We start from the raw sequence: 15,628 nt of genomic DNA on the forward strand, positions 1-15,628 counted from the left end.
AGAAAACACCTTTCCAATAAACCTCCTGTTTGTACCTTCGCGGCCTGCAAGCCTATACTTTAAAAATACCACACATCCCATGAAAGAATTTTTAATCATTATCAATGATCGAAATGGATTTCACATAGATTAATGAAAAGTACCTCTCAATGTGCCAGGCTCCACTGGTTTATATTGAACCGAGAACCCAGTTCCAAGTTGATTAAAATCAGATGTAAATTTCAGTGTCACACTCTTGGTGCTGATCACAAGTGGTGAGGGAGGAATTGTGCCACAGAATGTACCTGGCAAGAGAATGCATTGATTAATACAGATAATCAGCGTAAATATTCACATATCCAAAGATTGGACATTTCTCTCTGATTCTCCCGGCACAGTGCTAAGAAAGTGTTGCCCTTTCAGATTGGCTTTCAGGTATCATTAAATCAAGGCCCAATCTGCCCTCTCAGTTGGGCATAAAAGATCCCAAACCAATATTCTGAAATGGAATCGTGGATATCTCCCCAGTGACCTCAATGGGCGGGATTCTCCGCAATCGGCACGATGGCCCGACGCCAGCGTCAAAAACGGCATAAACCACTCCAGCGTCGGACCAACCGGAAGTAGCGGAATTCTCGCACTTCCGGGGGCTAGGCCGGCACCGAAGGGGTTGGCACCGCGCCAGCCGGCGCCAAAGGAACTGAGCGAGTTAGCGCATGCGCAGAACCGCCAGCGTGGCTCCGTGCTTGCTCAGACCAGCCGGCGTATTCTGGCATGTGCGCATGAGGGGGTCTTCTCCGTGTCGGCCATGGCGGAGCCCTACAGGGGCCGGCACGGAAGGAAGAGCTGCCCCGATGGCACAGGCCCGCCCGCAGATCAGTGGGCCCTGATTCCCCCGCGCCTCACCGTGGACCGCACCAACCAATTTACCTGCCAGGTCCCGTCGTGTGGGACCATGTCCAATCCATGCTGGCGGGACTGGCCAAAAATGGGAAGCCGCTCGGCCCACCAGGGCCCGGAGAATTGCTGGGGGAGGGGGGGGGACGGGACACTGCCAACGGCCCCAGCGGCATAGCGTGAATCCCGCCCATGACCGAAAATCGGCGCCGGAGAATACGGCACCGCCATCAAGGTGGTGGGGGGATTCTCCGACCCAGTGGGGGGGTCGGAGAATCCCGCCCAATATTTCTCCCTTAATCAACATCACAAAAGCAGATTTTCTGGTCATTTGCATATTGCTTTATCTGTGATCCTGCTGTGCTGAAATTAGCTGGTGTGTTCCTGAAATTACAACAATGGCTGCACTTCAAAAATAATTAACTGGATGCAAGGGTGCAAAGTGTTCTGGGAGATCCTGAGGTCATGAAAAGTGCTAGATAAATGCAAGACTTTTGATTTCTAGATTATAATCCACAGGATTCAGGTATCTGCCTTGAGAGGTGGAGCAAACTGAACGACAGCGAATCAGCAATGCCTGCAGTTTTCATTTCCACCGTTGATTCACGATCAATTATTTCACATTGCCAAGCGAGAGGGATTTAATCACAATTCAGAGCACTGATTTTAACTGGGGCGAAGGAAGGAAGGGATCTAAAAGGGTTAAAGTTCAGCATTGTGAAGCCCATGTCATTTTAATACAGTTTAATTGTCAATGCTGTGATGCGACCATCAATTCACACGAGACGATGAGTAGAAGTGAACAGTGGATTTAATCAGCTAGATCTGTGCCTGCCTGCGACTGCTCTGCACTGAGTGCCGCCAACAGGCTGCTGATCTATATACCTCCCCCGAGGGTGCGGAGCCATAGTCCCAAGATGGCGGCCACCATCGGTCTCACGTATCGGGTGGCGTTGAAGATGGCGGCCAAGATGGCGGCCCCTGTAGTTCGCACATGTCGTGCGGCATGTCGCGTCATGAGTTACACATGGGGGGCTGGGTTGAAGATGGCGGCCAAGATGGCGACCCCCATGAGTCGCACGTTTCGGGCAGAGTTAAAGATGGTGGCCCGAGGCAGATGATGGTGGCCCGAGGAAGGGGGCGGTACCAGCAGGCACGCAGCCAAGCTGCGGTGTCTGCGGGCCTGTGAGTCTGTGATTCGGGCCTGCGACTTAGGGGCTTTGAGTCAGGCAAGCAGACTCTGGCAAAATGTCCTTTCTTGCCGCAGTCACTGCATGTCGCGTTCTGGGCCGGGCAACGCTGCCTGAGGTGCTGGTTCTGGCCGCAGAAATAGCAGGGCGGTGCCCCGGGTTGGGTGGGCAGCCGCACGGCACAGGCCTGGGACACCCTCAGGTCGGGTGACCACGTGGGACTCGTGTGATCGGAGGGGAAAGCTACTTCTAATGAGGTGGATAGTATTACCGTCTCTTCTGGGTCGAGGCGCCCTTTTCGAGCAGGCGCTGTCTGACATATTTGGACCGGACTCCAGCCACATAGGTGTCCCGGATGGCGAGTTCCATGTGCTGCGAGGCCATGATATCCCTGTAATTGCAGTTTCGAGCGAGTGCCCTCAGGTCGCGTAGGTATTCCTCCAGCGATTCCCCAGAGTGTTGACGACAAGTGGTGAGGAGATGCCGCGCGAACACTTCGTTCACCGGCCTCACGTAAAGTCTTTTCAAGATCGCGACTGCGTCTGTGTACGTGGTCCTTCCTCAATTAATACAGAGATTCGGTGGCTCACCCGTGCATGGAGGAGACTTAGCTTCTGTGCCTCGGTGACGGAGGGCAAGGAGGAGGCGGCGAGGTAGGCCTCAAAGCAGCGGAGCCAGTGCAAAAAGATTCCTTTGGCTTTAGCTGCCTGTGGGTCGAGTTCCAGTTGATCAGGTTTGAGGGCAGCTTCCATAGCGATATCTTAGCTGATTAAATTGATTCGATCATCAATTCACAAGAGACGATGAGTAGAAGTGAACAGTGGTTTTAATAAGCTAGATCTGTGCCTGCCTGCGACTGCTCTGTACTGAGTGCTGCCTACAGGCTGCAGATCTATATACCTCCCCCGAGGGGGCGGAGCCATAGGCAGAGCCCACAAGGGCATCAACATAATACAATAGTGTAATGCAACACAATGGTGAATGGTAGCAGTAATACATTCACCACATGCTGGAAATCCAAGCAGGAATGGGTGGGGAAGAGGTAAGCACGGCGGGTGACCATTGCCAGGAATGGTTTTCCTGTCAATTATAATACAGGGTTGGCACGGGAAGGGTGGAGGAGACACCAGTGCTCAGGGTCTAGGCAGCTGAACAAGGGTCTCGGCAGCAGAACAAAGAACAGTACAGAAGAGGAACTGGCCCTTCGGCCCTCCAAGCCTGTGCTGATCATGATGCCTGTTTAAACTAAAACCTTCTGTACTTCCTGGGTCCGTATCCGTCTATTCCCATCTTAAACATGTTTGCCAAGATGCCTCTTAAACATTGCTATCGTACCTCCTTTCAACACATCCTCGGCAGTGAGTTCCAGGCATTCACCGCTTTCTGTATAAAAACCTGCCTCGCACATCTCCTCCAAATTTTTGCCCCTCGCACCTTAAACCTATGTCCCAAGCAATTGACTTTGTTGCTCGTTCTGGATGAGTGTGCTTTACACTCAGTTTGGCTCTGTTTTATTCCTTAGCTCTAGAGTCGTCAGGTATCGTTAAGATACCGCCACAAGTTTCAGGTTCAAGTTCAGACCAATAACTCAATACACCAGTTAGTAAGTTCAAACAAGACACGTTTATTATAATAGTTATCTACTACTTATGCATATGAAACTACAAGACTAGGCTAATCCTACCACTAACAGGCCAATACTTATCTGGATTAAGGGAACTGCCGGATCAGGGAACAATGGCCTCTTGCTTTGTCCTGGATCCGCAGGCTTCCAGTCGGTGTGGACTAAAGGGGTCAGGGGTATCTACTCTCGTAGCGTGCGTTGTATGACACTTACTTGATGGTGGCTGCTGACCAGGCCTCTCCTTCTCAAGGTTCTTAGAGAGCTGCTAAGATGTTCTGCTGGGTGGGCCGGCTAAGAGCAGCTGGTCAAGAGAGCGAATCAGTCCTGGGACCTGACTTTTATAGGTCCCAGAGGCTTTGCATCCTTCTGGGCGGACTCTCTATAAACCTGCAATCGATTGGGTCTCTTCCCAATCGATTGATTTGAATTTCCCCAATAACAGGCTGTGCCTCGATCCGCGGGCGGTTCCTCACACCTTATTGGTGTCCTTTGTCTTAGACTCTACTGGCGCCGGAATGTCTGGCCTTCCATAGAATGTTTAACTGTTGTGTCCATTGTGCCTGGGAATCACCGTAAATCGCTTCATTAATATGCGCAGCTTGTTAGTTACAATTCTGTCGGGTTTCTGTGGCAGCTAGAATACAGGGGATTCTGCAGACTGCTGGTTTCTTTGCCAATGTCCATTTTACCCTGAAATCTTTGCGTTCTTCCATTTTGTGTGAGGAAGTGGCCAACCCAGGTGGCTACAACTTCTTCCCAAGGAAAAAGTTTCTGATTATCCACACTCTCCATGCCACTCATAATTTTGTAAATTCTATCAGGTCGCCCCTCAACCTCCGTGTTAAGTGAAAACAATCTGAGTTTTTCGAACCTCTCCTCATAGCTGATACCCTCCAGACCAGGCAACATCCTGGTAAACCTCTTCTGTATCCTCTCCAGAGCCTCCATATCCTCCTGGTAGTGAGGCGTCCTGAAATGTACGCAAGATTCCAAATGTGGCCTATCTAAAGGTTCTGTACTCCTGCAGCATGTCTTGCTAATTTTTACACTCAATGCCCTGGCCAATGAAGGCAAGAATGCTGTATGCCTTCTTGGCTACCTTATCCACCTGCATTGCCACTTTCAGTGATCTGTGGACCTGTACGTCTAGATCTCTCTGCCTGTCAATCTCTTGAGGGTTCTGCCATTTACTGTATAATTTCCACCTGTATTAGGCCTTCCAAAATGCATTACCTCACATTTGTCCAGATTAAACTCCATCTGCCATTTCTCAGCCCAAGTCTCCAACCAATCCTGCTCTATCCACTGATAGTGGGCCCACTAACCTTTGTGTCGTCTGCAAATTTACTAATTAGACCAGTTACATTTTCCTCCAAATCATTTATATATACGACAAACAGTAAAGGTCCCAACACTGATCCCTGTGCAACATCACTAGTCACAACCTTCCATTCAGAAAAGCACCCTTCCACTGCTACCTTCTGTCTTCTATGACCGAGCCAGTTCTGCCAGCTCACCTTTGATCCCGTGTGACTTCACAATTAAAATTGAGGCATCCTCAAGAGACTGAAATTGGAGAAGGCAAAAATGGGTAGATAGCAAATGAACACTGCAGAAACAAATCAGGCAGCCGATGCATGATCACCAGACCGGTGTTACCACTGAAAGCAGATTGCTATTCCATGGCCAGGTGCAGATTTGAAACAGAACAAATTGTTCAAATTATCACAGCAAACTGCTGCACTTTGCAAACCATAGAATTAGATTTGCTGGCTTGATATTTATGATTAAATATTAGATTCACTGAGTTAATCTGTTATAAAGTTTGCATGGAATTATTCAAGGCATCGCTCACCGATAAGCTTATCTTGCTCGTCGTACACAGAGAGATAGTCATTTCCACAGAAGATTCCGGTTTCTATATCGAACTGTATAAATTCCAGTAAAATGTGCTTTCCTTCCGGGACAGAGATAGTCCACTGGCAAAATCTGATTTAGAAAAAGAGAAATGTTCCTCAAAGTAAGACAGCCCAAAGTTTCAAAGAATGTTTAGGATTATAGAATCTTACAACACTATTTGCCCCATTGAGCCAATAAATCTAATTCCTGCCTACTCTTATCCCACAGTCCGACAATTATTTTCCCATGCAAATATTCATCCAATTCCCTTTTATAAGTTACTATTGAACCTACATCCACCACCCTTTCGGGCAGCACATTACAGGTCATATCAGCTCAGTGTGAAAAAACTCTCTTCAACTTTCCACTGTGTTATCTAGCCAGTATTGCTACCATGGCAAAACTTGAGACCAAACAGTGGTGCACCTATTGCTGAGATCAGGCAGTGATGAAATGTCCGCAGATTGAATTCAGTTGTTCATTAATGTTAAAGGCTGAGACATTGGCAGGGATTTTCCGGACTACCCCGCGGTGGGTTTCCCCGCAGCGGATGCGGCAAGCCATTGCCCATCAGTGAGAGCTTCCGGTACTGCCAAAGCCTTTGAGCTATTGCGTGTCTCTCCCGCCCTGCCACCGGGGAAACTGCTGTGAGAGGTCAACTTGGGCTGGATCGGAAGATCCTGTTGGTCGCAGAGTCGGAAAATCCCACCCATTGAAATTAATGCTGTGATTTGGACACAACACAAAGTTCTCTCGACAGTGTTTTGAGGGAGGAGGTAACCCATTTATTTTAAATAAACAAATTACAGAGGTGAACCATCAGAGAGTTTCTGTTGCACAGAAGGAGGCCATTTGACCCATTATGTCTCATCGCTTTGCTAGAAAAATCCCAAACTAATCCCACTGTCCTCATAAGAACATAAGAAATAGGAACAGTAGACCATAGACCCCTCCAGCCTGCTCACCTGAGTGTCAAACACACCCTGTGAAAACACTTGACTAAAGACATTTCTTTTAAGTTACCTCCCCGCTCTGTTGTTGACCCCTCGTCAGTCAGAAAATTATAGACTCATTGAATGGTTACAGCACAGAAGGAGAACATTCAGCCCAATGAGCCCATGCCAGATCGCTGCAAGAACAGTTTAGCTAGGCCCACTCCCCTGTCCTGTCCCCACAGCTCTGCAAGTTTCCTTTCCCTTCAAGTGCATATCCAATTACATTTTGAAAGTCATGGTTGAGTCTGGCTCCACCAACTCCACAGGCAGTGCATTTCAAATCCTAATCACACGCTGCAGAAAAAATGTTTTCCTCATGTCGCCTTTGATTCATTTGCCAATCACTTTCAATAGGTGTCCTCTGGTCCTCTACCCTTCAAGCGACATTACTGAACAGCCTTTCCCAACAAAGAGTATGTCATAATTTTAATAACTTCTATTAAGCCTCCTCTTATCCTTAATCAGTTGATTATTTGTGCAGGAAGAGGGTGAGTCGGCAGATCTACACCTCTGTGTGAATATTTGGATCTTTCTTTACTGCCAGGCGGGGACAAGTGTAAATAAAGGTAAGTTAAGGTAAAAAGGTGAAAGAGCACTACCGCCTGCAAGTTCTCCTCCAAACCACACACCATCCTGACTTGAAACTAAATCGGCCATTCCTTCACTGTCACCAAAGGTAAAATTCCTGGAACTCCCTCCCTAACATCACTGTAGGTGTGCCTGCAATACACAGACTTCAGCGGACCAGGAAAGAAAGTCCTGGTGTTGAACTATTGCAAACTGATGCCTGTCACACAACTTGCCAATTTGGAATGACACATGAAGACAGGGAAGCCTGCTGGATTAGCATTTTGGGGATTTTGGAATTGTGTGCTCTTCTGCTGCCTTTCTCTAAGTGTGGTTGGATACTGTGATTTCTGAATAGATTGGAACCTCGAGACGTGTACTTACTCATTGTTTTCATAGTATTGACGTGGACTTTCTGGGTAGTCTAGACGACCTTCTACGGCGATCAGTGCCCCATCATTTGCACTGCAGTTCACTGCCTCTGCAAGAAACATAATGGGCATCATGCAATAATTTAAGTATTGACAGCTTGCTGATTTCAACCATTGCTCAATGAGTTGCACATTTACCTCTTTCTTTAAAAAAAATTTAGAGTACCAAATTCATTTTTTTCCCCAATTAAGGGGCAATTTAGCGTAGCCAATCCACCTGCACATCTTTGGGTTGTGGGGATGGAAGCCCTGCAGACAAGGGGAGAATGTGCAAACTCCACACGGACAGTGACCCAGAGCCGGGATCGAACCTGGGACCTCCACACCATGAGTCAGTGGTACCGTGCTGCCTGTCAACTCCACAAACCTGAGCCTACAATCTAGGTTGACACTTCTAGTGGAGTGCCAATGGAGCACTGCACTGTCAAAGGTGCTGTCTTTTGGATGAGATGATGAGATGTTAAACCGAGGGCCCCGTTTGCCCCCCTCAGGTGGATACAAAAGATCCTACAATGTTGGTTTGTAGAAGAGCAGGAAAATGTTGCTCGGCACAACATCGAGGGCCGAAGGGCCTGTTCTGTGCTGTATTGTTCTATGTTCTATGTTCTAATTCTGCCCAGTGCCCTGGGGCCGATATTCATATCTCAACCAACATCCAGAAAAATAAATTCTCTGGTCACGTGCTGTCTGTGATCTGACTGAGAGCCAATTGGTTGCCATGTTTCCTACAGTACCACTATGAGTACACTTTAAAATGAACCTCGGGCAGCATGGTGGCGCAGTGGGTTAGCTCTGTTGCCTCACTGTGCCGAGGTAATAGGCTCAATCCCGGCTCTGGGTCACTGTCTGTGTGGAGTTTGCACATTCTCCCCGTGTTTACGTGGGTTTCGCCCCCACAACCCAAAGATGTGCAAGGTAGGTGAATTGAACACGTTAAATTGCCCCTTAATTGGAAAAAAATGAATTGGGTACACGTAATTTATAAACAACATTTAAAAAAAAAAATAAATAAATAAAATGAACCGCAATGGCTCTGAAACTCTTCAGTTATGAAGGGTTAATTTCGTTTTCTCACTCCAGCTCAAACAATCAACTATGAGTATGAACACTGTCTCCAGTCCCTTTACCGCTCAGGTAGAAATCTTGCCCCTCCATCAGAGGGTTACAGTTTGAGACCCACTTCAGACAAGCACATTGAATGAAGACCAGAGCCCTGGCTTGGTATTCTGGGTTCACATCCACCAGAATCCTCGTATCTTTGTCAGACAACGTTTAACTGTCCTGTAGCCAGGTATTCTAACCATCATACTTTGGAGTTACCAAAGAGCTTCTATACATGTATTGAAAATAACGGGTGAGTTCAAAGTATTCAATTAACCCTCTGTGCACTCATCTCTACAGCAATTACAAAATATGATTGCAAATATGTCCAGGATTGCATACAAGCTCCTGTGATTATGCTGTGTCTTATTATAACTCAGTAGGTGATACATAACACAGTTCTGGGCTATTTGAATCAAACGTATAAACATTATGAGGACAAGTTGCACAGAATAGGCCTGTGTCCCTGTTATATCCCGCACGGGTCTTCCAGGGTAGTGATGTGTCATGGGAGTTTCCCTTTAAGAAATGTTTTGTCTTATCACATGGCTTCAGTGATGTCATTGTGTGGGTGGAGCTGGGCTGTGGCTCTGAGTTTTACTTTCACTTTGGTTTGGGGCTGATGTGTGGCTCTTGAGTTTTTGCTTTCGTTTTCACATATGGCTGCTGGATTCAGACATAGAAGGTTTGTCCTGTCTCTCTCTCTCTGCATTTTAAAAGCTGTTTTCAGATTACTTGATAACTTGAAAAGAAATAAATGTTTTCTGTAAGAAATTCAAACCTGCTCTTTTGGAAAGGACACAAGGGCATCTAAACCAGGTCTTGAGTGCTGTGTGCTGGACCACGCCTTTGAAAAGGGTTTTCTGCCATTCATTGACTTCTTGGTGGAGAATTAATCGTCAGCAGGGGGGGGAGGGGGGGGGGGGGCTAGGGTAGCATAGAGTAGGGGGTTTAATAGGCGGTCCTTGGAAGGACTGATGTCGGCGGCTGTTTTTTTTCATTACTGTTCTTTGTACTCTATTGTTTTTTTGTACTGTGGTTGTTTGTTATGCCAAAAATACCTAAATAAAAATGGTTTGTTAAAAAAAAGGGGTTTCTGGTTCATGGAATCTTGTTTTTTAATTGGAACAGTTTAAGGGGGAAATTTATTAAGGATTATATATAGTACTATAGCGGTGTGGGGTATTTACATTTGTAGTTGATAAAATGCTTATTGTGTGTGTTTATAAAAATGTTAACTAAATTCATAGAATAAATTTTGTTTTTTGATTAAAAGTGCTTAAGGCCTCTGTTGAATAACACCTGAAAGGTAGGCCCTTGTTCTCCACATATCGGTGTGGACTCTTTGTGGCCCCTCACAAAAGTCCCCTCAAGTGGGAAATGGGCAAGAAAGTAGAGTTGACATGGATGATCACCCATGATTATAATGAATGGTGGAGCAGGCGAATGGTCAACTCCTGCTCCTGTTTCTGATGTTCCTATGAGTTTAGAAGGTTAAGGGGTAATCTGATTGAGGTGATTAAAGGATTTGATCAGGTAGATGGAGAGAAATTATTTCCTCTGGTCGGGAAAAAACATCCAACGGGACTTCACAGAAGCAATGTCAAACAACATCTGACAGAACCACATAAGGAGCTATTAGATCAGGTGATCAAAAGATTGGTTAAAGAAGTAGGTTTTAAGAAGTTTAGCACAGTGGGCTAAACAGCTGGCTTGTAATGCAGAACAAGACCAGCAGCGCGGGTTCAATTCCCGTACCAACCTCCCCGAACAGGCGCTGGAATGTGGCGACTAGGAGCTTTTCACAGTAACTTCATTGAAACCTACTTGTGACAATAAGCAATTATTATTATTAAGTGCTTTAAAGGGTGACAGAGAAAGATGTCAAGGTGGACGACTACATAGAGGGAGTTTCAGATTTTATTCTTTATTAGGAAATTGATGTCTTCACATACCAGGTGAAATGGATCTGCTGTATCCTTTTAATTCTGCAATTTAAAAAATATACATATATTATAATTGCTCTGTAACATTACCGGAATTTAAACAGACAATGGTTGAGAGTAACATGATTCTTATTGCAATAAAATCAGAAAATATTGGACTTATGTTGCAGGTCAGGCAGCATCGATGGAGATAGGAAGCTTCAGGGTGAATTATTTTCCTCAGAACTGGGGGGGGGGGAAAGGATGAAAGAACAAAGGGGAAGTCTGTGATAGGAGAGATTAAATGAGAAAAGGGATAATAGTGTGACACAAAAGGGAGTGGTAATGGTTCAAGAAAAGAAACAAAAGATAGGTCTAAGAGGGAGTGGGTGGGCTGTAAATAGATTCAGCAGAGGGTGGGGCAAGTATGGAAATTCTAGCAAAGAGGAGAAGGCTCCTGTGGCGGAGGAATGTGGTGGTGATGAAACTGGGGAGGCACCAAGAGAATGGACGACCCTGTCAGCCATGGACAGATTGGGTACCCCCACCCTAAACACCAGCCCCACACCCATTCCTATCCCAATACCTCTGGCACAGCCACCCTCCATTACCAGCTACCATTATCTAAGAGTAAATGGCAAGTGATGGTTAGGATCTCATGAGTTAGGATCTTCTGATGCTTGTGCTCAATTGTCTGGTGGAAAAAGGATAAAATTGCTTTGGTGGACCAGACAGTTTATTTTAGTCAAGTTATATACCACAAAACGGAAATAGATACTGGATTAATAATCTGGAGAATGTGACGTCAAGACCCACTTTAGTCACTTGAAAACGGTTTTCAAAAACAACACTGGAATTATTTTTGAAAAGGCTATTTAAATATTAAAATCGATCATGGGGCTGTTGGACTAGTGGGGGGAAAACAAAAGACTCACTATTGACCTTTCGAGATGGACACAAATTGATGTTTGCCCACATTATGTCAGTCACTGCACTTCAAAGGTATTTCATTGGCTGTAAAACATTTGTGGGGTGGGGGGGGGGGGGGGGGGGGCACATCCTGAGGTTGTGAAAGTTTCTCCGCATAATTCAAGTCCCTCATCCCTTGTCCCATAATAAATCTCCTATGCTCCCTCTCCAATGCTTTAATATTCTTTCTAAAGTGACTAAAATTGACCACAACATTCCTGCTGAGGACTAACGAGTAATTTATAAAGGTTTAGTATTAACTTACTTGATTTTATATTGTACAATTATCAGATTTTTGTCCCGGGTATGTTTGGCAAGGTACTGCAGTAGTTTACCATCAACTTCTACAGATGACTGACCAGGCAACTCTCCCACTCTTACTACCTGTCTTGGGAAGTATCAGAAGAATCTAAACTTTTAATTTTTTTTTTTAATTTAGAGTTCCCAATTATTTTTTTCCACTTGAGGGGCAATTTATTGTGGCCAATCCACCTAACCTGTACATCTTTGGGTTGTTGGGGTGAAACCCACACAGACACGGGGAGAATGTGCAAACTCCACACTGACAGTGACCCAAGGCCGGGATTCGAAACCAGGTCCTCAGCACCGGAGGCAGCAGTGCTAACCACTGTGCCGTGTGCCGCCCCCGGATTTAAACATTGATAATCGCCCTGTTTCGCCATGGTATCAACTTCCATGGCCAATAAGTACTGGTAAAGATTTGAACCCAGAGCTGCTGGCTCTGGAAATAGGGACATGACCAATGTGCCACGAGACCTCCGTAACATATGGGTGAGAGTTTTAAAAGTCTACACCCCCCCCACCTGCCACGTCTGAGGCGGGCAGGGACCATGAAATTGCATAGACAGGATACCCACCGGGGTTCCTGCCTGCCTCGACCTGGTCATGATTTTACACTGGTGCGGGAAGGGTCTCAGATAGGAAGCCCGCCTTTGGCCAAATTAAGGCCTCTGAGTGGCCACTTAACAGCTAATTAAGGCCATTCTCCCACAACCTTAATATTCAGACTGGTGGGCAATGACAGCTCAAGGGGGGTAAAGATGGAAATGAAGATTTCTGGCCCCCTTCTCACTGGGACACCTTCCCTTAAGGCCCGGTGACCTTGGACCTCTCTCCCACTCTCCCTCCACCCCTGGATTATCTCCTGAGACCCGGATCGCCCTCTTCATGCCCCCCCTCCCTCCCACCCCTGGCCTTCTCTACCCTCCCTACCCTGACTTACTTTTTTCACCCGATCAAAGGACTTAGTACCAGATAGCTTTGAGCAGTGCCTCTACCAGTCACTGCACCGCTTTGCCTAGATGAACTGGAGAGCGATGGCCAATCTGATTGGGCAGCAGCTCTCGAAGGTGGGACTTCATCCCAACTGAGGGGCAGAAGTCCTGCCTTATGCCAATCAATGCTTGTTAGAGTTTAATAAAGCTTGGAGCTGCTGGAGCTGGCAGGTATGTATTCCAAGTACCTGCCATCCTGAAAATTCAATTCCTGCTCTCTCATATGACAATAAGACATAGGAGCAGAATTAGGCCACTTGGCCCATTGAGTCTGCTCCACAATTCAATCATGGCTGATATTTTCTCATCCCCATTCTCCCGCCTTCTCCCCATAACCCCTGATCCCCTTACTAATCAAGAACCTATCTATCTCTGTCTTAAAGATACTCAGTGAATTGGCCTCCACAGCCTTCTGCGGCAAAGAGTTCCATAGATTCACCACCCTCTGGCTGAAGAAATTCCTCCTCATCTCTGTTTTAAAGGAACGTACCTTTAGTCTGAGATGGTGTCCTCTGGTTCTAGTTTTTCCTAAAAGTGGAAACATCCTCTCCATGTCCACTCTATCCAGGCCTCGCAGAATCTTGTAAGTTTCAATAAGATCCACTCTCATCCTACTAAACTCCGAGTACAGGCCCAGAGTACTCAAACATTCCTCATACGACAAATTCTTCATTCCAGGGATCATTCTTGTGAACCTCCTCTGCCAGAACCTTTCCAAGGCCAGTACATCCTTCCTTAGATATGGGGCCCAAAACTGCTCACGGGGTCTGACCAGAGCCTTATACAGCCTCAGAGGTACATCCCGGGTCTTGTATTCTAGCCCTCTTGACATGAATGCGAACATAGTATTTGCCTTCTTAATTGCCGACTTGCACATTAACCTTAAGAGAATTGTGAACAAGGACTCCAAGTCTGCTTTCCAAAGCATTTCCCCATTTAGAAAATAGTCCATGCCTAAATTCCTCCTTCCAAAGTGCATAACCTCACACTTTTCTATATTGTATTTCATGTGCCACTTCATTGCCCACTCTCCTAGCCTGTTCAAATCCTTCTGCAGCCCCCTTGCTTCCTCAATACTACCTGGCCCTCTACCTGATATTTGTATCATCTGCAAACTTAGCAACAGTGCCTTCAGTACCTTCTTCCAGATTATTAATGTATATTGTAAAAAGTTGTGGTCCCAGCACAGACCTCTGAGGCACACCACTAGTCACCAGCTGCCATCCTGAAAAAGACCCCTTTATCCCACTCTTTGCCTTCTGCCAGTCAGCCAATCCTCTATCCATGCCTGGATCTTACCCTGAACACCATGAGCTCTTAACTTATTTAACAGTCTCCTATGCGGCACCTTGTCAAAGGCCTTCTGGAAATCTTTGTTTCCTATTATTACTTCTCCAGCCACATTTTCTAGTGGTCCAATGTCTATTTTTGCCTCTCTTACCTTTTATATATTGAAAAAATCTCTTCCTATCTTCCTTTATATTACTAGCTAGCTTGCACTCATATTTCATCTTCTCCCCCCTTATTGCCTTTTTGGTTGTCCTTTGCTTGCTTTTAAAGGCTTCCCAATCCTCTGATTTCCCACTAATCCTTGCCACTTTGTATGCTTTTTCTTTCACCTTGATGCTGTCCTTGACATCCCTCGTCAGCCATGGATGTCTTGTCTTCCCCTTAGCATGTTTCCTCCTCCTTGGGATGAATTTCTGTTGTACCTCCCCAATAACCCCCAAAAACTCCTGCCATTGCTGTTCCACTGTCTTCCTTGCTAGGCTCCTTTTCCAATCAACTCTGGCCAGCGCCTCCCTTATGTTGTTGTAGTTACCCTTATTTAATTGTAATACCGTTACATCTGATTGCAGCTTCTCCCTCTCAAACTGCAGGGTAAATTCTATCATATTGTGGTCACTGCTCCCTAAGGGTTCCTTCACCTTAGGTTCCCTAATCAAGTCTGCCTCATTACACATCACCAAATCCAGAATTGCCTGTTCCCTAGTAGGCTCTATCACAAGCTGTTCCAAAAAACCATCTCTTAGACATTCCACAAATTCCATTTCTTGGGATCATTAATGTATATTGTAATTGGGATCTACCAACCTGATTTTCCCAGTCCACCTGCATATTGAAGTCCCCCATGATTATTGTAATATTGCCTTTTTTACATGCCTTTTCTATCTCCTGATTTATTTTCTGCCCAACATCCTGACTACTGCTAGGTCGTAGAGTACATAACTCTCATCAGGGTCTTTTTACCTTTGCAATTCCTCAACTCTACCCACAGAGATTCTATGCCTTCTGATCCTATATCACTCCTTGCTATTGATTTAACTTTGTTCCTTACTAACAATGCAACCCCGCCCCCTTTGCCCATCTGCCTGTCCTTTCGATAGGACATATATCCTTGGATATTTAGATCCCAGCCCTGATCCCCTTGCAGCCACGTCTCTGTGATGCCCAGAACATCGTACCGGCCAATTTCAATGTGCGCAACAAGCTCATTTACCTTGTTTCGCATACTCCCCGCATTTAGGTACAACACCCTCAATCCTGCATTGGCCACCTCCCTTTTCACACTCTCCTCAGTCACTGTACCCTGTACTGTGGCCCTTTTTGATTTTTGACTGTGGCTTCTCTGCCTTACACTTTCCCCCTTACTGCTTTTTGTTTCTGGCCCCGTTTTACTTCCTTCCGATTTCCTACATCGGCTCCCATTCCCCTGCCACATTAGTTTAAACCCTCCCCAACAGCACAAGCAAACA

The 15,628-nt window shown here is 46.0% G+C and overlaps 1 protein-coding gene across 1 annotated transcript in view; it reads right to left on the reverse strand.

The window, feature by feature from the left end:
* The window catches only part of LOC119970944 (ovochymase-2), a 126,763-nt gene that overhangs the window by 65,751 nt on the left and 45,384 nt on the right, over positions 1–15,628 (reverse strand). Inside the window, exons 9-12 of the mRNA XM_038806055.1 lie at positions 10,639–10,671; positions 7,536–7,632; positions 5,546–5,679; positions 144–284 (exon numbers count right to left, since the gene is read on the reverse strand). Of these exons, the coding sequence (XP_038661983.1) occupies positions 144–284; positions 5,546–5,679; positions 7,536–7,632; positions 10,639–10,671 (405 nt within the window). The remainder of the gene's footprint in view (positions 1–143; positions 285–5,545; positions 5,680–7,535; positions 7,633–10,638; positions 10,672–15,628) is intronic.

This window comes from Scyliorhinus canicula, chromosome 9, assembly GCF_902713615.1.
Source record: "Scyliorhinus canicula chromosome 9, sScyCan1.1, whole genome shotgun sequence".
Taxonomy (NCBI): Eukaryota; Metazoa; Chordata; class Chondrichthyes; order Carcharhiniformes; family Scyliorhinidae; genus Scyliorhinus; species Scyliorhinus canicula.